Source organism: Mus caroli, chromosome 12 (genome assembly GCF_900094665.2).
Source record: "Mus caroli chromosome 12, CAROLI_EIJ_v1.1, whole genome shotgun sequence".
NCBI classification, from domain to species: domain Eukaryota; kingdom Metazoa; phylum Chordata; class Mammalia; order Rodentia; family Muridae; genus Mus; species Mus caroli.
The window spans coordinates 75,598,706-75,620,782 of record NC_034581.1 but is presented as its reverse complement, the minus strand read 5'-3'; the positions used below and the strand labels follow the sequence as shown (position 1 = coordinate 75,620,782).

The 22,077-nt window shown below is 47.8% G+C and overlaps 1 protein-coding gene across 2 annotated transcripts in view; it reads right to left on the bottom strand.

Moving 5' to 3' along the window:
* Smoc1 (SPARC related modular calcium binding 1) overlaps positions 1–22,077 on the bottom strand; it is a 157,257-nt gene that overhangs the window by 5,682 nt on the left and 129,498 nt on the right. For both annotated transcript variants that reach the window (XM_021179100.2, XM_021179101.1), the window contains exons 8-10: positions 9,629–9,821; positions 8,994–9,076; positions 7,039–7,144 (exon numbers count right to left, since the gene is read on the bottom strand). In XM_021179100.2, coding sequence (XP_021034759.1) covers positions 7,039–7,144; positions 8,994–9,076; positions 9,629–9,821 — 382 coding nt within the window. The remainder of the gene's footprint in view (positions 1–7,038; positions 7,145–8,993; positions 9,077–9,628; positions 9,822–22,077) is intronic.

Here is a 22,077-nt window from a genome sequence, read left to right as displayed (position 1 = left end):
AACAAAGACTAACCCAAGACAGCCTTTATGCTGGGCTACCAACCATCAGGTAGCAATAGCTCTTTCCTTAGGGGCATCCAAGTGATGTTATTCACTGACCTGCCTGACCCCCTGAAATAGCCAGGATATTTCTAGTATACATAGGCACTGGAGAGAAATTGTGTAGATTTAGTTCACCTGAGTAAGCCATGACTATATCTAAACTGTCCTTCTCATGACCCATAGATCACTGTCACACAGGATGCTTTCTGAACTCCTGTATGGGACCCAGCATTGAGTGGTCACCACACCCAGTGCCAGAACTGGAGATGTCAGCTTAGCCTCAGTCTGCTCACAGTCTAGGAGAAGCAGAGCCCAAAATATAAAGGCTGGTAGATGAGATGTGCGATGCTCCTGACCTGTGGCTTTGTGCTTGTGCATAGGAGAGTGCTCCTTGGTCCTGCTCACTTTATTCATTGAGACAGAGTCTCTCAGTTGAAGTCACAGCTCCCTGACACAGTTGATCTAGCTAGCCAGCTTACTCAGAATACTCAATGTCCACCTGCTGAGTGCTGGAGTTACAGGTGTGTTCCCAGAATTTACATTCACAGATGAGACCTAAGCTCTGTTCTTGTGTTTGCTGCTTGTTCTTTGCCTGTCAAACCATCTCCTCAGACCCAAACAGAGATTCTAAAGCAAGCATATTCTAAACCTGCTGGGGTGAGTCTCTAGAGTTTAAGGTTTCCAGTCAGGAGGTCTGGGGTGGGTCTAGGAGATCACATAGTAACCAGAACCCCAGCTAATGCTTAGAGAAACTAGTGACAGGGAATACATCTGTGTGCCCAGATACATAGTGATGACCACATCTGGCACAGCCTATATCTCTGAAGCACAAAGTTACAAGGCCAATGTCTGTGTGTACGTATATATTCGATGGCCTGCCTATCTTTTTATTTATTACTCAATTATTTATGCATAATCTTTACTCAAAGAAGTCAGGGTGATACTCCTTAGAGTTTTTTAAAGCCAATGATAACTCTGTTCATGATGAGTTGGAGTTTCTGAACAGAAGATAACACACACGTGTGCAGAGTCTGCAACAGAACATTGATAGGGAAGTTCACTGACAAGCAAGGACCTTAGACCAGGTGATCGGGACCTGCTAGCATACTCTGAAGATACACATGGTTCTTAAAAAATGTCCAAGGCACTTGGTGATATGACACCCTTCTCAGATTTGCTGTATATTCTAGAAAGGAGTGGATCACCTCTCATCCCTCCCTGAGAAGAAGCTAGAAAATCCTGTCTTACTTCACAGTGACTCCCATGTAACATGACGTTCAAGCAAAAAGAAGCTGCATTCCCCCACACCCCTGCAGAGAAGAGCTTGTAACCCCTGGTAGCTGCCTAGTCCATTATTAACGAGGCAGACCACAGTCTTGGATAAATCCCCCAGACATCCTGGATTCTAAGAAGGATGTCAGTAGGACCTCATCCTGACAGCTTCCACCCAGAGAAACCCTTAGGGAAGGTGCAAGGCACACTGAGCTGTCACTGGCCTTTGACTCCTGGGGAATCTGCTTAATCTGCCATGGAAACCAGGTGCAGGGAGTCTGGGGCAGGCTGACATTCTCTGCGGGGGCTGTGCAGCCTGTGTTTAAATGTTACTATTCTGTTATTAGTGACAGCATCTGCTCTCATGGCTGCCCTTGCAGTACACAGGGTTGGCAGGCAGAAAGTCTGTAGGGAGTGCTCAGGGCACATGAAGAGGAACATCAGAGAGGACCTAAGCTATGGAGGAGACAAGAGAGCGCCAAGAAGAAGGCAGCTCTTCCTTTAACCTTTAGGCTCTGCATAGCGTAATGTCTACCTGGAGGCTGGAATAATAAAGTCTCAGTTGGTGAGACGGGAAGGGATGAGGTCATCCCACCCAGAGGCCCTGCCAGAGAAGGTTTTCTCCCTCCAACACGTGTTCCTGGAGCGCCCTCCTATCCGCCTGCCTGTCTGTTCTCTGCACGTCTGTGGTCAGAGCTCTCCCTACCTGCCTTCAGGCTATTTCGCATCAAGAAGCAGTTCTTCCTACCTTGCAAGCTCTGAGTTGGCCAGGGGGTGATCTTCATCTGGGCTCTGTTCCTTTGCCCTCGTGGTTCTCCTCTGTACCCTCTCTGCTCCCCCATCAAGATCTTTCAGTGTGGAGCAGTCCTGACTTCCCACAGCTAGCCTGCACACCCTGCCTGCTGCCAGCCCGTGGCAGAATGCTGGGTTAAGCACAGGACACCATATCTCAGGAGAGGTCTTCTGAGACCCTTCCAAGCCACCAACCCACTGGTTGCCCTGTGGGGACTAAGGGTTCTGCCTCTGTCCCACTCCCTCCCCTCTGTCCCAGATATCACAAGCCTCTGCTTTTGAATCCCTTTGATCTCCAGAAGTCCCCTTAAGTAACAAAGCTTTAGCTATACCTCAAAACTGAGTGATGGCAGGGCCATACTTGGGAACCAACACCTTACTAGAACAAACACCAAGAGCCTTTCACATCTGATCTATCCTATGACCTGGGAGAGCCAGAGCAACACTGAGCATGTGCAAGAGAAAGCACAAGAGACCTCTGCGAACCGAGCAATTCTGAGATTCCCCCCTGCAGGGGAGTGCTAGATATGGGTGAGACAGATTTTACAGGAGCCATCTCAGTGCATCCCTGCCATCACAGACTCTGCCACTTATACCCTTACCTCAAAGTCACATCCCACTCCCCGCCCAGGTCACACAAGCTTCCCTAAGTATTCTTTTAGAGTTTTCTTCTTTACATTCATTCACTTATTTGTGTGTGTATGAATCTTTGTGCGGGATCTAGCTCAGTCATGACGGCAAGCACCTTCACTCCAAGCACGATCTCTGCATCTCCGAGGTGCCTATAAGGGCCCTTTCATGGGTGAAATTCTTCCTAAAGGGCTACCTGGGTAGGCTGACTGCCTAAGTTTTCTCAGATGTAGTGTGGAAAGCTACCTTCCCAAAGATAACTCATTCTATATTCAGGATATTCTCTATATTCTATATTCAAGATATATTCAGTGACTCTGCCTTTAGGCTATTTTAGTAGCTTCTGCCTTCAGGGATAGGGAAACCCACTAGAACCAGGTCCCTCCCTGAACAGACACACTCAGCCTTCTCCCAATTTTAGGGGTGGTGAAGGCCATCCTCCTGCGGCACTCTGTTTTGATTCTGTGGCCTTGGCCCTGGCAGGGTTTGGCTGTAACACGTCGCTGGAGAGCCAAGCCCATTTACCACAACCTGCTTTGGCCAAGATCTGGGGCCCAGTTCTGCTGTCCTAAGCAGTTTTAGAGAAGGTAAGGAGGGCTGGCCAGGAGGCCTGAGCCAATCCAAGCAGACCGACTGAGCCCCATGTGGAGCTGGGTCCAAGCCCCACCAGCTGTGCGGGTGGAAATGGGAACTGCCAAGTCAGCCACACTCCAGACTCTTCCTTGCAAAGCCATCAACAGACAACCAACTGCACTCTACCCGGAGGATGAGGGCCACTTAGGAAGCATGAGTCTACTTAGGAGGATGCGTCTCTCCTTGGGAAGCATGTGAACGACCAGGAGGCTCAAATAGACAAGGCTGGGTCTCCCAAGAGTGCCCTACCTACCTACCTAGGTAGACAGCCTTCCTTTTTAGACTGAGGATTTAGTGAATGGGTGGGTGGGTGGTCCATAGAAAAATGCCTTCCAGAGCCCTGGTTGGGGGTGGGGTGGACCAATCATCTAAAGATGCTTGTGGTGCCCCCGCCGCATACCAGCCACAGATGCTTCCACAGGCACCCACCTCTACGTTGTCTAAGTTTAGATTTGGGGAACACTGGTTTTGGCCACCACATCAGTCTAGGAGGCCATAGAGGGAAGCTGGCACCTCCCTCTCTCCTTCTCCCTGCATTTACCTCGTCTTGAGAATCTATTAATTTCACATGGAATGCTTCAGTAAATCATCTCTTTTCTACCCAGTAGTGTTCCTATCACCCTCTTGCTGACAACCGCTCTCCCACCCCATTTAAAGTTCCCCTGGTTTTGCACCATAATGTCATCAGGATGATCGTTCAAAAGTACTCTCAATCATTGTGGTCCCTGATGCCTCTGGCATGACTCAACATGACTCTGTCCAGCTCTGCAGCGACATCTCCGACTTATCCACACCATACCCCAGGCCGATTCATGCCACTTCCTGTTGCTTCCCCCATATGCCCCACCTGGCCCCACCTTGTTCCTCTCCCATTGCCCATGTGTTCCTTGATGAAATGCCCTCATCCCGGTATAATGTGGTCAGGCTGCTCCCCCTGTGTAAGTGAAAATGTCACTTCCTATTGTCAGGTCTCACGTGCCCCTCCCCTAACCACCCTGAGTCCTGGAAGCTCTTTCCAGCTTCTACGATCACATTGACTTTGTCGTCATCTCCTGAGTATATACCTCTCCTCCATGTGAGGCACTATGTCCTTTTCTTCAGGTATCCCCAGAAACGAGCATAGAACTTATACCAAGATCAGCTGAGACCCGAGAGTCATTGCAAAACCGTGTGTGACAATCACCATGTCTGACAAGTGGCAGGTTGGGGGAGGGGATGATCAATCTTCTATACCGCTCAAACATCCTCTCTCCCTTCTTCCCACAGCCTCCATTGCAGGACTTTCCCCCACTGTTATCCACTGACATCCAGGTTTGATTGTTAAACCCTGAGAAGCAAGGGTTGAATGTGGGTTCTTTAATCTCATACCTGAAACCCAAGCTCTCAATTCCAAAGCCAAGTCCAACACCCAAGGAACTCTGGATTTCCTGATTCTCTCCATCAGCCCTATTCCAGATACGCTAACTGCTCTCCAGCAGCCCGGTCCCTCTCACCCCTACTCCTATTTCCCCTACCCCTGTTCCTCCATCACAGAAGACTGGCTGGCCAGCATCTGTCTATACAGAAGCCCAAGTTGATCAGGCCCAGGCAGAGTACTGTAGAGCCTTTCTTATAAAAACATCACAGTGAAGTCCCCAGTTGCATCCAGCCTCATATTGCAAGAGTCACTGGACTCTCCTCTGTCTACCATGTCTACCACCCTTCTGGCTAAGTATTCATCCACACACATCGAATATCTACTGTGGGATCTAAATTCTAGAAATACATCCAGGAAGGACCTTGGAGAAGGTAATCTGTCAATATACCAGACAGTCACCAGAAAAGGGGAATGACATTCTAGACTGAAGGGGTAGAAGGTGTGAGGGTCCCAGGACAGCCAGAGGAACCTGTGGAAGGAAGCTGGAAGGGCTAGTGCCTGAAACATGACAGTGGGAGGGGAAACTAGAAGGTCAAGAGGCCAGGGGGAGCTTCCTGAGGGTACATGCCCAGGCTTCTGCTTAATGCAGTGGGAAGATGCAGGAGAGCCCAGGAAGGCTGGCAGCCCTGGCACCTCCCCACAGCATCCCTACATCCTCTCCTCCTTCACGCTTGCCTGATTTCTAAACCATTTTGTGGTCTTCCTTGTCTTCCTGTTGATTTAAAGTCCAGCCCTTGGGTAACACAAGTACCCAGAACAGTCCAAACCTCTCATTCCTATCAAAACTATGCATGGTCATTTTAAGCTGATATGAGCTTAAAATTAAAAACCATGTTTTAGGGAGTGTTTTTAAAAAACTTCCCCCAATCCTAAATTACACCTAAAGGAGGTGTTATGTTTTTTCAAGTCCTTCCCTAAGGATACATCAGCATGAAATTTTCTAGTTTTTATTGCCTGTAGAAATCTCTTTGTCCTGTGACATGAAGACACCAATCCTAACTTCTAGGATCCCCTTCCTGTAGCCAAGACCATCCAGTCCTGGGGTCAGTGGTTCCTGTGGAAACCAGGGTTGGGGTGCTGATGTCTCTACAGGGCTGAGGGAGAACTTGCATCCAGGACCATTGAGCCGTGGGTGGGCCCACCCAGACCTGAGATTCTGTGTCCACACTGTCTCCATTATTTATGTTGGTTCTTCTGTTTCTAAACAAACTAAGAACATTAGTTCCCCCTTCTACAGTCTAAGATCCCCATGGACGCTTGAAACTGCAGATGATATAGAACTCTAAATACACTGTTTTTCCTAATATACATGCCTATGAAAAACATGTATATATTAAGCAGCAGAGATTAGCAGCCATAACTAATAATAAGATCATTATAACAAAACAGTGCAATAAAGGTTATTCTAAGCTTATAAACTGTTTTCTTTCTAGAATTTTCCAATTCAGTTTTTTTAGACTGTAGTTGACTGAGAACAACTGAAATCATGAAAAGTGAAACAGATGAAAAAGAGGGGCAACTGTACTTCATGCCTGGGTTGTCATCAACCAGCAGTTGCTTAGCATGCTCTTGGCATCAGCACGCCTATAGGCATGCAGTAGTATACATTTGAATGCTCACTCTTCTCTTCTTCCTAGAAACTGGGGCGCATCGCCTCTATTTTCAGATGCTAGGCTGCTGAGCATTGTGGGAACCCTCAAAGCAGCTCTCACTTATGGCCTGTCAGACTATGTCTCCATCTTTCTCAGATTTTGTGTTGTGCTCCATAAGATCGAGTCTGCCTTATGTGCCCAGGTAAGAGGAAACAGAGCCATGGCCAGAAGCTAACCTGTGAGCTCATGGGAACCTGGAGTGCTTAAAGGATCTTAAAGAAATATAGCTAGTAGCTACTGTACCATCCTTTTCCCTTCCCTTTATTTTAAAATTCTTGTCTATGTAAGAACCCTGAATATATAAGTTCTGTCCTCCTAACGGGATCCTAAGAGCATGACACTGTACCATGCATCCTCTGGATGACAACCATCTTGACTGGCTGAGATGTGATGCCTCTTGACTGAAATGCTCCTATTTCTCATGGTGTGGTTGCACACACCTGTGATCCCAGCACTCAGAAGGCAGAGGCAGGAGGATCACAGCAAAATCATGGCCGTTGGAGGTTACACATGCTCCAGAGAAAAGCAGACTTCTCTCCCAGCCCCCCCTTTAGTATCTGAAGAATCCAGGGCCACACCCTTTCCTGCTCACATTCTCACCTCCCACCTCCAGTGGGCGCTGCTGAGTTAATGGCCTGAACCATGTCTGTGGTGAGGGCATCCAGCAGGCTGGTAATAAATTCCATCTTCTTCCCTTCAGGACAACCTAAAAGTCAAGAGGAGATTTGAAGGCAGAACATAGGTAATTTACCAAGGCAACAACTTCCTCAGCTACCATCCCCTCAGAGTCTTTGTCCAGCCAGAGACTGAGGATGCGTTCAGTGCTCAAATGACCTCCATGGGCCTCCACTATCGCCTATGCATAAGCCACACAGAAGCACCAGAAAGTAATAAAACTTTCAGCTTGCTTCCATCCCACAGAGTTCTGCTGAGGACCAGCACAGGAACTATGGAAATGCCAGGAAGACAACAGACAGGGCCCTCAGCGTCACAGAGTTCACCATAATATCCTGGGCCAGTGTCCTCAAGACAATAACCAGGCAGGCACTGTTCTGATCTGGGGACAAGAACTGATGTCAAGGAAGGACAAGGGAGGGGGGAATCTGTGGTTTAAGTGAACATATCCAGACGCTCCTCTTCTTGCCCCCTTTTATCCAGTTGAGATGGTAACTGGAGACTCCTCCATGAGGACCCATGAGTTCCTATTCTTGTTTCACTATTTTGGCAAAAGCCCAAGCACAGATGTTCCTGTCTCAGATCCATGCCACAAGGAGAAGCATTTCTGGGGAAACCCTGCCCTACCACTACAGAGATGGGAGCCCTACTCGCCTGCATCAAATGTGCCCTCAGCATAGCCACGGCCCCACCCCTACACCTGCAGCAACTAAGCCCTCTTCTCTCCAACCCTCCAGGTCTTAAACACGACTTCTTAGAGCAGTGTGGACTCCGTAGGTTCTTGCTGTCTTTCCCATCGCACCTTACTCTTCTCTGGAGGGAACCTGCCCTGAATCTATATGTGCATGCCTTCCTTTACCTGCCTATGACTTGTCTCCTCTACTCTGTGAACCTCATGTCTTCGAGGACTAGATTAAGCCATATCTAGCATGAAATAGAAGGGCCATTTCCGTCTGTCCTGGGGTGGCTACAAGAAGGCACCCTGGCCTCCCTGCCTCAACTTTTGTGACACTGTGATTTCTACTAACCTCACACAGAGGTTTCAGGACTCCCTGCTTCTTACTTTGGAGTCCTTCCGGGTAATAGGAAGGTGGCGCCAGTTCCCACCAGGACAGACCTAATCTTGTACTGAGTAAAAACAGCTATCAATCACGAACTTAGCTCCCACCTACATAGAGGCGTGGGGGTGTTTTCTCTAACAATGCTCTCCTATGTGTGTGTAGGTCTAAGACAGGGTCACCTGTGAGAAGATTTCTCTGTGCTTGGGCTTTTTCTAGAATGGTGCACAAAGAAGAGGAACTTAAGAGGATTTACAGGGGAAAGTCCACAGTCCACATAGCCTGTATTTAGAATTTTTATTGCCACTTGGAGTTTCCTACAAATAAGGAAAAACCCACCCACAGCATCAATTTTGGGGTCTTGAGCTATTGCCGGTATGTCTCATACCTAGTGGCCACCCTGTGTCATCAAGGGTCATCATATAAGCAATCCACAGAACTGGTGGCAGGCACCAGACAGGCTCCTCAAGGAAGCCACTCCCTGTAAGCTATCTTTGCTTTACAGCCTCCCCAAATGCCATCCCCACTTCACTGACTTAGAAAATGACCATGACACTCCAGCGACAGAGCTCTAAGTCCCTGACTACAATCTTAAGACAAGGAGGAAAGAGCAAGGGAAGAGTTGTCAAAGGCACAGGACTGACTGGCTGTAGATTCCACAGTTTCCAGGTCTGTGCTCCTATGATGAGCCTTCCCAGCATGCCTTGCTCTGTGCTGCCGATTGGGAAAACAGACATAGAGGAGAGAGTGGGCCCTGCACAGGAGAGGGACGAGAAGCCCAAAGAACTGCCGGTACCGCCCGGGCAGGGCTGTGTCGCCTACCTGGCAACTCCCTGTCCTTGAAAGGGTCATCCGCCTCTACACTCTTGGCTCTGGCATCACTCTCGCAACTTGGCATCACATAGCTTTTGGGAGAGACAGAGAAGTGAGGCATTTTTAAGGGGGTTGGCAACTGAATCTTCTTCAGCCACTACTGCCCAGCAACAACCTGTGCTGTCACTAAGCCTAGAGCCCTTGGGAAGGAAAGTAAAACAGTCCCTGAACTGTCCGCAAGCTACAAGACAATCCAGTACACATGCTCCCATTGAGACATGTTCAGGCATGTCATTTTAACCACACAAGCGTGATAACAATGCCATCTCCAGTCTGCACATGGATTTTTGGGTTTTTGTTTTTTGTTTTTTGGGGTTTTTTTGTCACTTCAAGACCAGGGTGGTGCATAAGATTTTCATCAGGGAACTGGTGTTGAGAGAGATTAAGTAGGTTTCAAAAATCCACAAATCGGTGGTCAGGATCCAGGTCCCCCAGGCCCTTCAGCTAGACCCTCATCTGCTTTGGAAAGGAGACTTTAGTCTCCTGTGACTTGAGTCTGTGAGAAGTACGGTGGCGAAGATAATAAAGGCAGAATAACCAGAGGCTAGCCAGTCCCTGTCTCAGGATGCTCAGAGCAGGCTTACCGTGTGGAAGTCCCCGGCAATGGGCGCCCTGTGTCTACTAGGACGCACCAACAGTAGCCTGTGGATTGGTGGCATTGCACGGGCTTATAGAGCCCACCAGGAGCACACTCGGGGATCACAATGCCCTCTCGGGGATTCTGCCGGGCCTCTTCCAGGGCACTCTGTCTTTCCTGGTCACAGGAATGGACTTTCTCTGTAAGATAAGATGCAGTTCCTGGTGATGAGTACTCCTCCTCCTGTCCAGAACCCATAATAAAGAGCCAGGACCAGGCCTACCCCCAAAGAACTGTGAATCATCCCAGACACCCATGTCTTGCATGCTGCCAAAGTGAAAGAAAGCCCCAGAGGGCTGGCCGGAGCCTCTCCGTGGCTGTCTACACTGCCAGAGACTCATCAGCACTCTCACCACAGAGGCTCTCTGTAGCAACAATCCAGACAGGACATCAGGGCTACTCTGAGCTGCCGTGTGCTCCAGAGCTGGAATGTCCCTCCAGTTTTAGAGTTGTCCCTGCCGACAAGTCGGCTACAGGCTTCAGAAGAGGCCGTAGCCAGACTGCCCTGCAAGTGAATGCTGGACTGCCTACGCAAGGGAGCACTCCCTAGGCCAGGCATGCAGGACAGAACCACAGACCAGCACCCTTGTGCAGGGTAATGTTCCACACCCCGAATGCAAGAGAAGCAAGAGGCAGCCCTGGTTGCTTTCGCCCTCCAACACAGGGAGACAAAGAATGCTAGTGGGCTTAAATCTAATATTCACTAATGCTCCCATTAGACAGGAGTAGGAAAAGGGGATGCAGAAAGGTATCTGTAGTTGGCATCTTCAGGAAAGTGTGAACACGTCCAAGTAGCCAAGCCAACTCTCTCCAGAGCCAGGCAGAGGCAGAGACAGAGGCAATGACTGGGGCCCTGTGCCAGGTGTACACACTCGCAAGAACCCCACACCTATCGGCCCCTTTCTTGGACAACCTGCCCAGTAAAACACCCTGATCTTTTTTTTCCCCTTTCTTTGTTTTGCTGCGGGTTTTATTTGGGGGGCTAGGTGATGTTATTGTTTGATTTTAATTTTTTTTTGTTTAACTGCTTAAAAAAATAAAGTGTGGCATTTGCTTCCTTGCCGCAGACAACATTTTAAAAAGAAAATCTGTGCAGCCCATATGGCCCCTAAAGTTAACCCCTCCACCTTCCTTAGATTTTGGCAGGCAAACACCAACACGGCTTCAAGGGGATTGCACTGGGGGCTTGGGGTAGATCTCTCAGATCCAGTTTGGTAGCCTCATTCCTCCCTCATATTTCATGCCATGAAAGAGCTGACAAAGAAACAAAGGGAGAGGGAAGCAGCTTTTACTGGCACCACGCTTGTGTAACGACCTCTGACAGGGGCTTTAAATTAAGACCCTCTAGGCCAACCCCTCCAGCCATAAATCAGACTACTGCAGATGCAGGGGGGAGAGGAGGCACACCTCCCCCTCCCCCAGGGCAGCCGCTTGGTGAACCTAACTTCACACCACAGCGGACCTGAGAACTGGGGAAGCTGGGGCAGGAGTTGGGCTGAAAGAGAAGCCGACCAGGGTCTTGGGCCCTGTGGATGGATTTCTGGAAATCCTTCAGTGTCTATGACCACCTGTGGAGAGTTAAATCATAAAGACAATGAAGCCCCCAAATCTAGAAAAATGCAGTGTAGCATGGAATTAAAGAGAAGACGAAATATAGGGTTTGTCACTTTACTGTCCACCCTGAAAGTCTGGTAACCTGTAAGGAAGATCCTGGCATGACAGAACAGTTGGGCTGGTGAAATGGGCTGTTTCTGTAAGTGAAGTGCCTGCCACAGAAGCAAGGGGACTTCAGGTCAGACCCCCGGCATGTGGATCCAAAGCCTGGCATGGGCACCACAGTTCCATAACCTCACCAACTGACGGAACAGACGGATCCAGGAGCATCCCTGGGGCTCATTGGTCAGCCATCCCTGCTGAGCTCCACACTAAGAGACAGTGTCTCAGAACAATAATAATGATAATAATAATAGTAATAATGCAGAGACCTTACCTTCATATGGATGTATACACATGTACACCCTAAACCACACCCCCACATGAACATATGTATATACACACACACACACACAAAACCATTGAGAAAAGTATACAATTTGTCTTCCAGAAAGAAAAGATATCTCTTTAATGGTTTTTTAGGATTAATGATAAGAGCAAATATTCCTGAATGAAATGCACCAGGCCACAAGAGGGCTTTGCCTGTCTGACATCTCAGCCCACCTACCTGGGGCACTATGATGATCTACACTTTATAAACAAGAAAAAGAGATTCTGAAGAGGGTGAATTTTTCTTAAGTTCACTCGGAGAGAAAACTGAAGCTCCACTGGAGCACTCCAGACAATCCAGCCCACCTTGCTAGCCTCTGGCCACCTGCTCTTCAGCGAGGAGATTTTACAGCGGCTCCTCCAGGTCAGACACCTAACAGACTACGTAAGATCTGCAGTCAAGAGCAGACGTGTTCACACCCACAGCTCTTCTGACAGAGCATCCCTTCTCAGCCTGGGCACGTGAAGCTTGGACCTCAGGGTTTCCATCTCTTTGTCTCGGAACTAGAAACCCAAAAACCAAATTTGTACTTCACCCGTTATTACATATTCATCTACACGGTAAATGGGAATAGCAAACATTTATTTGAGCACCTACAAAGTGACAGATTTGGTGATGGGCCTGCTACTTATATTAACTCAATTCACCCTATTTCCAATCTTTGGAGACATATTAACACCAGGAACACAGACTGGATAAATAGTTAGATCAAGATCATGAATTAGGGATCTGAGGCTGTGGCTCAATCAGTACAGTACTTATCTGGCATGCCAGGAGCCCTGGGTTTGATCCCTAGCCCTACATAAACCAGGTGTGGTGGTGCATATCTGCAATCGCATCATTCAAGAGGTGGAGACAGGAAGATCAGAAGACAAGCCTAAGTTACACTAAGAACTATCTAATAAGAAAGAAAAACAGAGATGGGGGTGTGGGAGAGGGAGAGAGAGAAGAAGAGAGAAGGGAGGGAAGGAAGGAAGGAAGGAAGGAAGGAAGGAAGGAAGGGAGGAAGGAAGGAAGGAAAGAAGGAAGGAAGGAAGGAGAGAGGAGAGGAGGGGAAGAGAGGGAGGAAATCATAGCTAGGAGGAGGCAGAGGTGGGATCCCAGCCCAGGCCACCCATGTTCTTTACACGTTTTCTACAGTAGCATCTTTCATTGCTACAGGCTGATCCAAGCTTTATTTAATCCTATACTTTCCTTAAACATAACAGTGCATGATCACAATAGAGTCTCCAATGCCTGTGTCTCTATGCCCTGTGTTGGCTAGTCCACATGGACTCTGACTGGTTTTAACTCACAAAAGAACAGTGTGGTGAGAAGCCCAGGCCTTCAGAGGGCTTGCAGATTCTGCTTTCATAGTGTGCTCTTATATATTCTCTAGCCTGCTGAAGGAGCAGAGAGAAGTGGTTTGGTCGGCTAGCAACATGACCCAGGTTATCTTGGATGTTCCAGTCCTACCTGTCCTCCATTTAGAATAGCCCCAGAGCCAATTCATGTGAAACTAGTGAGATAGCCATTCTTTCAAACAGACAGATAACAATTGGCAAGAATAAATTATTTTTCTGATACACTAGTAGGTTTGGGCTAGCTTGTTTTAAACAATGAGTGCAAAATATCTAGCTAGAGCTGCTGAACTCTTGGTCACTCCTCGTAGCCCCTGCAAGCCCTTCAGTCAGCACCCTGGGTGCCATACAAACATTGATGAGTAAGTTCAAGGGAGTGGAGCCTTACTTATGTGTCTGAGGACCCAGAAGCCAGTCCATCCTTGGTGCCACACTGGACCCTTGTCAGTCACCTGCCACATGAGTCTCACCATCCACTTCTCCCGGTTTTCTCAGGCTGGCTTGCAGAGTGCAAGCTGGGATGGATTTCGAGGGTCTTTTTAACTACATTAGGTCACTCTGGGAACTCTGCTGATGTGAATGCATGCCATTCCAAAACACTTCATCTCTGCTTAGGAAAATTGATGAAATGGAGATAAGATGGAAAGGTCTGGCCCTGTAACTATGAGCATGAGCCAGGGCTACCTGGATATGCCTGGAAGACATAACCCACACCGTAGGAGAGCAAGTTTGGGTAACTTGTACACTTCCATGTATGTCCTTCCAACCTTTCCCTGAGATGGTGCCAAGCAGGGAGAGCTTAGTCAGTCTCCATTTGGCAAAGAAACCTCTGACTCAAAGAAGAAACTCAACAGAAAAGTATCTCAAGTTGGGAACACACAAAGTCCTGGCCTTGCCACCAGAAGACATACAGTGTGCCTTTCCCCAGTCACACGTGCCAGGGAAGAGAGAAACCATGGGAGAACAGCACTGAGCAAGGCTGGAGGCAGGGCTGGACAGGCAGGTGGAGTGAGATGAACACAAACCCTGTCTCCTGGGCCTAGAGCCCAGGTCGTTATACGTCAGCCAAAATGGGATCAGCACAGAGGACATCGCTGTCTGCTAGGACTGGCTCAAGTCTCAGAACCTCACAATTACCCATGGTAATTAGGAGCAGAGAGGGTGGACAGCATGAATTCTTAGCTAATCCCTTATCGTTGCTGGAGCCCAGAGTTTATCCTCTCTTCCAGGACTTTTCTCCTTCCTCATCTTTTTTTTTTATTTATATATTTTTTAAAGCAAAAATGGCCAGCAAACATAAACATTGCAGGATGCAGGCTGGTCTAACTTTCAGATTACTGACTTCAGGAGAAGAGACAGAGGAGGGAGTGAAAAGTTCCTGAGGAGCCAACACCTAAACACCTTTGAAAGTCATCAGCAGCCAGGGGGCTGCCCGTAATGTGCTGACAGAAAACAGAAAGGTCAGGGTGGAGAAAGATACAGAGATGGTGGAGGGGGTTGTTGCCAAAGAAGGACTATATCACTCAAGGTTCTCCAGAAACACACACACACATACAGAGACATACACATTCAAACACACACTCACACACATGCACACACTTAAACACACACAAGTCTCTCTCTCTTTCTCTCTCTCTCTCACTTTCACACACACACACACACACACACACACAAAACTAGAGGGAGATTTCAAGGACGAGGCTCATGAATTAGGGAGATGGCAAGTCTAAACTATGCAGGCAAGCCAGTCAGTTAGAAATGCAGGTAAGTAAGATGAGGCAGCCTTGAGTCTTAGATCAATAGGTCGCACCTACAGCTGAAAGACACAAAAGCAGGGCTTCCCATGACAGTCTCCAGGCAGAATTCTTTTTAAGTCTTGGAACTGGTTGCATGAGGCTAGCCCCCACTGTGCAAAGTAATCCGCCCTAAGTAAAAGCAACTGTGGATGCTTACATTGCAATTGTGAGGCAGTCCTGGGCCAGGCTGCTCAGCCAAATGGACATACTAAAGGAAGTGAAGCAGCATAAAAACTTCAGGGAAGATGAGACAAATACCTAGAAAAACTGAGGCGTCATGAGCCAGATGTGGTGGTAACATATCTGGAATCTCAGCACAGGTCAGAGGTGGAGGGAGCAGGGGAGCTAAAGAAGAAAGATCAGGAGTCTGAAGCTAGCCTGGGCTACATTGTGAGATCCTATATCAAGAACACAAACAAAAAACTGCAGCCTGGGAGGATGCTCTGGCCAAGGAAGTTGTCTCTCTGGATAAATACCTAGTAGTTCTTTAAAGGAGCCTCTTTAGTCCTCCTGGGAGTTGCTTATGTTGTTGCAATAAACAATGAGAGACAGCAGGGACTGTAGGACTTAGGACAGTGTCTGGAGAGAGGAGGACCCAGCATGGGACTGTGGGTGACAAAACATTCTGGGAGGATGCCATAAAAAAAAGTGCTGGGGACTCGTATGAGCCAGGGCTGCTGAATGGATATATACTGAGTTTGATACCATATTAGGCTCTGACAAGGCCAGGAAATTTCTGAGAATTGTATGATCCATTAGGAAGAACTAACCCTGATATGTCAGCCTATCCTCACTCAAGGTCTTTCTCTGTCCCTGAAGCCATCCAAGGGCTCCTCATTGGAAGGAGGCCAGGGAGCAGCACTGGCTCTGCTGAGAGCCTTCGTACTGTGACTCTAACCAACTGGAGGTGCTTACAGGTTAGGACTTCATCACCTCCCTCCTGCCCACCTCTTTAAAAAAAAAAATTATTTATTACACTGTAGCTGCCTTCAGACACACCAGAAAAGGGCATCAGATCTCATTATGGGTGGTTGTGAGCCACCGTGTGGTTGCTGGAATTTGAACTCAGGACCTTCGGAAGAGCAGTCAGTGCTCTTACCGGCTGAGCCATCTTGCCAGCCCCCCTGCCCACCTCTTCACCACCCCCATCTCTGGTTTGTTTCTCCCTCAGAGAACCATGGAATCTCATGGAGAAAGAATTCATGAGGGGGATTTAGTCCAAGAATTTTATTCTTGCCAACACTGCAGAGAGGAGGCCCACAGACAGCAGATGATCGCCCCCCAGTGGTGATGAGACTGCAGGAGCTGACCCCAGCTCATCCTGGGAAATGCGCACCCTCAACCCTCAGCCCCTCGAGACTGCGTGCTCTTATGGGGGTAAACATCAATAAAGGGTGATTCAGCCTGGGAAAAGGAGGGGAGCTTGCTTACATTCGTTGCAAAAGGAATCATCTTGCTAGGCCAAGAATATTAAGGGAAACACTGGCCTTGTGTCAACAGCAATGACCTTAAAACCTCTTCAAATACCTCCTGCCCTTCTCATTTCTTATCAAAAATGAATGAAATGCTGAACAATAACCCACAATAACAAGCCATACATTTTTAAAAAGAATCTTTCTAAATAGTGACATGAAACTCCAGGGGTGTCATAAGGAACCTGTAGCCCCTATTGCAGGTTTCTCTGGGTCTGAGAGCACATGGTGTCTGGTACTGGGGCTACCCCAGGGCAGCCTAGTGGCTGAGAATCTGGAGAAGAGGCAGACTGCAGGAGAAGGACAGACAACAAGGAAGGCCTGGGCTTTACGGCCCTGCCTTTACTGTTGAAAGGCTGGTGTGGGAACCGGAGGTGTGGTGCCGAGGGGTGGGGGAGGGCCAGCTAGAGTCATAATCTTTAGGAATGATTACAGAACATCACTGGGCCACCCTTTCTGTTTATGCAGCCACATGGAGTCTTGGCACCTATGGCTTCAAGTCATTTATATGAATAGGTTGTTTTTCTTATTGTGGACTTTGCAATTTTTTTTCAAGAGGGGCTAAGTGTCGCCCCCCGCCCCAGAGGATAATTTTTCCGAGAACCTTTCACCATTGGGTTTTCCATCACCTCTGTCAGTGAGGGCCACTTGGCCAAAGCCAATTCCCAGCTCTCCATTTTGTGTGTCATCTTGGAGTCATCTGTGTGGCCTTGAGAGCCCCACAGAGAGGGATAGTCCACAGAGCCACTGTTCCTAACTCCCTTCAGAACAAAAGACAGGCCATCTGCTAAGAAAAGGAGAGGCCCAAAGGAGAGGCCCTGCCAGTGCAGGGAAAAGGCAAGAAGCCATCCATCTACTAACAGAATAAAGTTACCCTCTGTTTGTTCAAACCAGTATAGAAGTGGGGACTCAGAAACAGAATTTGTACAGATTTCATAAAGACACCTCTTCCATTGCAATAGGTTTTTTCATCCCTATCTTAAAAATGAAAACAGACAAACAAACAAAACTGTTTCACTGAAAAATGTGCCAAGAATGGAAGTAAAAAAAAAAAAAAAGACATCATCCCTCATTCAAACCTTGAAAGGGACCTTAGAGAATGCTCTTAGAGGACCCGTTCTATCCCATGAGCCAACTGGTTAAGAAAGGATCACCTTAAGTTCTGTCCCAGAGGGGACATTGGGATGCTGTATAATCTCAACTGGATGGCTGTTCCCCAAAGCCAGAACGAACTTGGAGTGTTCAGATGGAATGTTCCAAGAGCAGAAGACAGGGCTGAGGAGACCTGGGCTTCCATGGCCCTGCATCTGAAGCCAGGATGTGTCCAGCACTCTGACTCCTGTACACTTCACCCAAGGGACTCACACAGCAGAAGACTTTGTAGACGTCAGAAGCAGTCAGAGCAGGGGCAGTGTAGCATGGTAGTCAAGAACGTAGTCTTTGGGTTTCTCCCACTTGATCTTGATCTTGCACAGTCTCAAAGTTCCTTACCTGTGCCAGCAGAGTAGCCCCTACACATGCCCCACAGCTATGTCTGTTAAGATTGGACTTAAGCTGTAGCTCAATGGTAGGGTGCTTACTTAGCACATATAAGGCATCAATTTAGATACCTGACACCACAAATGAAAGTACAACATTTACCCTGGCACTACAGTAAAGTGGACAGTGGTACCTGCTATTATAATTAACTAGTCTAAGGTGGCAGTGTCTTCAACTCCATGTGGACTATATCCAATATTCTAATTCCGGTGTTTAATGTGGCTCCTCAATTGACCTGTAATGGCAGACCAAGGACCAGGTTATGGGAGCAGTCTATCCTGGTACATACTATAAAGGGTACATCATTCAGAGGGGTGGGGAGAGAGGGGGGAGTCTGTCTGCTTTTTACAATAACTTCTAGAACTTCAAAAAAAATCACTGAGAAACTGTTTGCCCTACTCTAGTGAAGCACATCACTGACCCTGCCTTTGGGACACTGCTACCCAATGGGCAGCCCTTCCTTCCATGTTCACTGTGTTGTTCTCCCACCATCTCAGGCTTAGTGCCTCATAACTTCTGTTGGGCTTAGAGACCTGCATGACCTCTCGCTAGCTGGACTCTTGCTTTCTCATTACAAAGTCAGTGGTGGTGCAGGAAGCTTCCCCACTCCCCACCCTGTGCTGCTCCCTCTACTAGCCCACATGCTTACAGTTAGACAGAAGCAGGTGTACCTCCCCAGACTTAGCTGCTCTACTCACTAGAAGCTGAGCACCAGGAAGAGGCAGAGTCAAGGGCAAGCACTTCCCTTGCACCCCATACATCTTCGGGGTACTGTTTGTTATGTGGCCCATGCGTCACAGCCAGCTTGCTGTGCCTCTGAAGTTCCATCTTTAGGCAGAACTAACATCTCAAGTCGCCAGTGCTGGCTGAGGGCAGCTCTCCCCCAGCGGTAAATGCGCTGTTAGGATGAAGCGTCATGGGTGAAGAGAAATAAGGAAACAGTACAGCCATCCTGTGTAAATAGAGTCTCTGCAGAACCTAAAATGGCCAAGCATGGCTCACCATGGTTCTGAAGTGGTAAACACCCACTTCCCACACAGACTGATGCTGAGCTCTTGGGGAGAGGTGGGGGATTTCTTCTGGGATGGATTGCCTCAATTTAGCACATAAACATCTTTTCTCTCAACTTCCCTCACCCCAAAGCATCCCTGGCTCACAGCCACCCATCTCCATTGACTCATGCCACAGAGCCAAGAGAGATGCCCTTTCCTCCAAAGGGCCAGGAAATATTTCACGGTAGTCCGCTAGTGGCAGGTACCAGGAAACAGTACCCGGGCGTCTTCCCAGCTTTTCTTGGTAATTTCATTGACCCTGCCTGCGGACTCTATACCAGAAGTTCCAAAATACAGAAAATTCAACTTCAAGCAACAGAAGAAGAGAGGATACAGACAAAGGGAAAAGATGAAAGTGAGGGTTTTATTATTATTATTTTGTCAAAATTAAGTAGACCTTTACCCCCCGCTCAGAATACGAATATTATATGTGTGGTCATAAGCTTCACACGCTGCTTACTTGAAAAGTCATTTTTACACACATAAAGGAGGCTCTCAGACTAAGCCAAGGTCATCCCTGACTTCCAGAAACTTGTGGTGAATCAGTTACAGTACCTAGGCAGGCTCTTTGATGGCACCTCAACAACTGAGGACAAAGGGAATATATGGGCCCTGGTTTTGCTAGGGAACATCAAACTGCACATGAAAACTCACTTCTAGACACAAGCCTTTCACAGGCAGAGGAAGTCCCAGAGTCTGAATCCTATGGCCACATACCTCTCATCCCATCACTACAAGCAGACAATGGGGTGACAGAGCAAGGTAACCAAGAGTAAGGTAACCAAGAAAGCCAAAGTTAGAGCAAGGTAGAACTGCACTATAGGTCTCTCTCTCTCTCTCTCTCTCTCTCTCTCTCTCTCTCTCTCTCTCTCTCTCTCTCTCTCTCCTCTAAATAACAGTCACCTTTCCTCTCAGCAAAAGATAAAAAAGAGAGAGAGAGAAGGAAAAAAGACAAAGCCTTTATTGCCAGGGAATGCCCTGGAAAGAACCATATGGTTTCATCCTCATCTCAGTTCTATTGGCCATTATTGACCGAGAGGCATCTTCATGAGCTCAAAGGGTAGATCACCTAAAAGGCCAGTTGCGGAGTGTGTTTTCATATAGGTATTTTAAACGCACACAAGCCTGGGCCGGTGCTCATTGCTAATGCTGGTAGATGACTCATTCTTCCTCCCAATCACATCATGTGTGAGATTCCAGGTGGCTGTGGGGTATTTGCTTACAAGGCTACCACTGGTTTCCTTGCAAGCTGTTTATTTTTCCAGCCTCAGGTCATTACATCAGCCCACGGTTTCCAGTTGGGCAAAGAGTAGAGTCTTGTGGGGGTGGGGATCCAGCCAGAAAGTGTCATTGCCTTGGTGACCCCAAGCCCCAGTCATAGCAGCTATTCCAGAAGAAACTTCATGGGTGGAAAAGCAATCTCTACTGTGGCCAGTGGCCCAGAAGCCTGCCTAAAAGAACAATGGTGCACCCAAATGGGTAAGGGCAAGAATTCTGTCCACCTACATACCTGGGACATGTGTATGAGCCTTGAGCAAAAACAGACATTTTCGGGCAAAAAGAAACGGGACTCTCGATTCATTGCAAAATGTCAAGGAGAAAAGAAAGGAAAAGATATGGGTGAAGAAACAAAGGGTCTAGGTGCTAGCCCAGCTCCCAGGGTGAAGGGAAACATGCTGGAGGCATAGAGCATCACCATGGCCCTCAAAGAACAATGTGACCACGACCATGACCCTAGTGCCTAAGAAACTGTGCTTTCTCAGAGGAGCAAGCACAGTATTTTTCCAAATACAAACAAAAAGACACAAATCATAAAGAGATTTTAAAAAAACTTAACAAGTATCTTCTTATAGTCAGCTTAGAACCAGGGGGTTAAAATGAAGGGTTCTATGGAGTTTAATTCTTGTTATCTTAGCTCTTTACCTTCTTATCTAAATATAGATGGTTTAAACACATTTTAAATACGAGGTATTTTAAGAAATGTCATGATACCTAACTCTGGATTTAAGAAAAGGAAGAAAGAAATTCAGCAGGAGTTCCTATTTCCTTGAAAAGGCAGCAGAGGCTCTGTCCCACACTCTTCTAGGACATGCTGCTCTCAAGATGACCAGGAACATCATCTTCCCAGATACAGAAAGTTCTCCTGGAGCATGGATGCTTGTAAAAGAGACATATGAGGGAGGTGGTCATAAAGGAGAGGACCAGAAAGACAAACCTACATATGCTGAACTTGCCAAGGACTCAAAAGGCCACAGCAGCCTTATGAACACATGGTAAAGCTTTCCAGAAAGGGCCAGACCTTCCAGCCGGGGAGAAGACTGGATACAACGTCTGCGGGCGAGCGTGTGTCATGTTATTGCACAACTTCAGGCGCCCAGTGGAACCTTTCCAACATCAACAGTCCCCAGGCCAGAAAACAAACCTGGCGTCACAGGGTCTGAGTGTGAAAAAAGGATGTTTGGGGTGTAAAAGAAATTGGAATTGCTTTTTTTTTCTCTTTCTGAGAGAAGACTGAGAAGATGAGCTCTCATCCAGGCGAACTCCACAGAGTCTGACTCCAACCTCCTGAGCCTAGAGTCTTCCATTAAAGTCTAACGGGTGTTTAACTAATGCTCCTTCCAGCCCTCACTAAAAGCCGACTGACCAGACTCCCATTCTCATCAAAGGATGTCTAACTCATCATTAACTGAATGTGCCAATGTGTGAGAATAGGCTAGCACAATGCAAAAAAGGCATTCCACCAAGGGAGATTTGCTTTGCTTGAAGCTACTCGTTTTACATACAAGGAAAGGAAGACTCAAGAGAATTTGACTGGCTGCCCCAGGCATGGAGAACCAGTCTTGGAAACCAGGTCTACGTGTCTGTCTGATTCCAAAGCCCATGCTTTGACCAGCATGTGGTTTGTGTATAAAAGATTCCCTGCCCCACTGCCCGAAAATCCAGACCTCTCGATGCTTCCTTGACAACCAGCTTCGAGAGCATGAACCAGAACGGGATGCTAAGACTTGGGAATGGTGAGAGGATGAAGTCTCGTGAGCGGCCCCAGGAGTCTCTGTGATGGTGCAGGCTTACCTGGAACATCACAAAGCATCTCAGGGGCCACAGCTCCTACTTCTGCTTGGTTTATGAAGGAGTCAAAAACCTTGGGTGAGC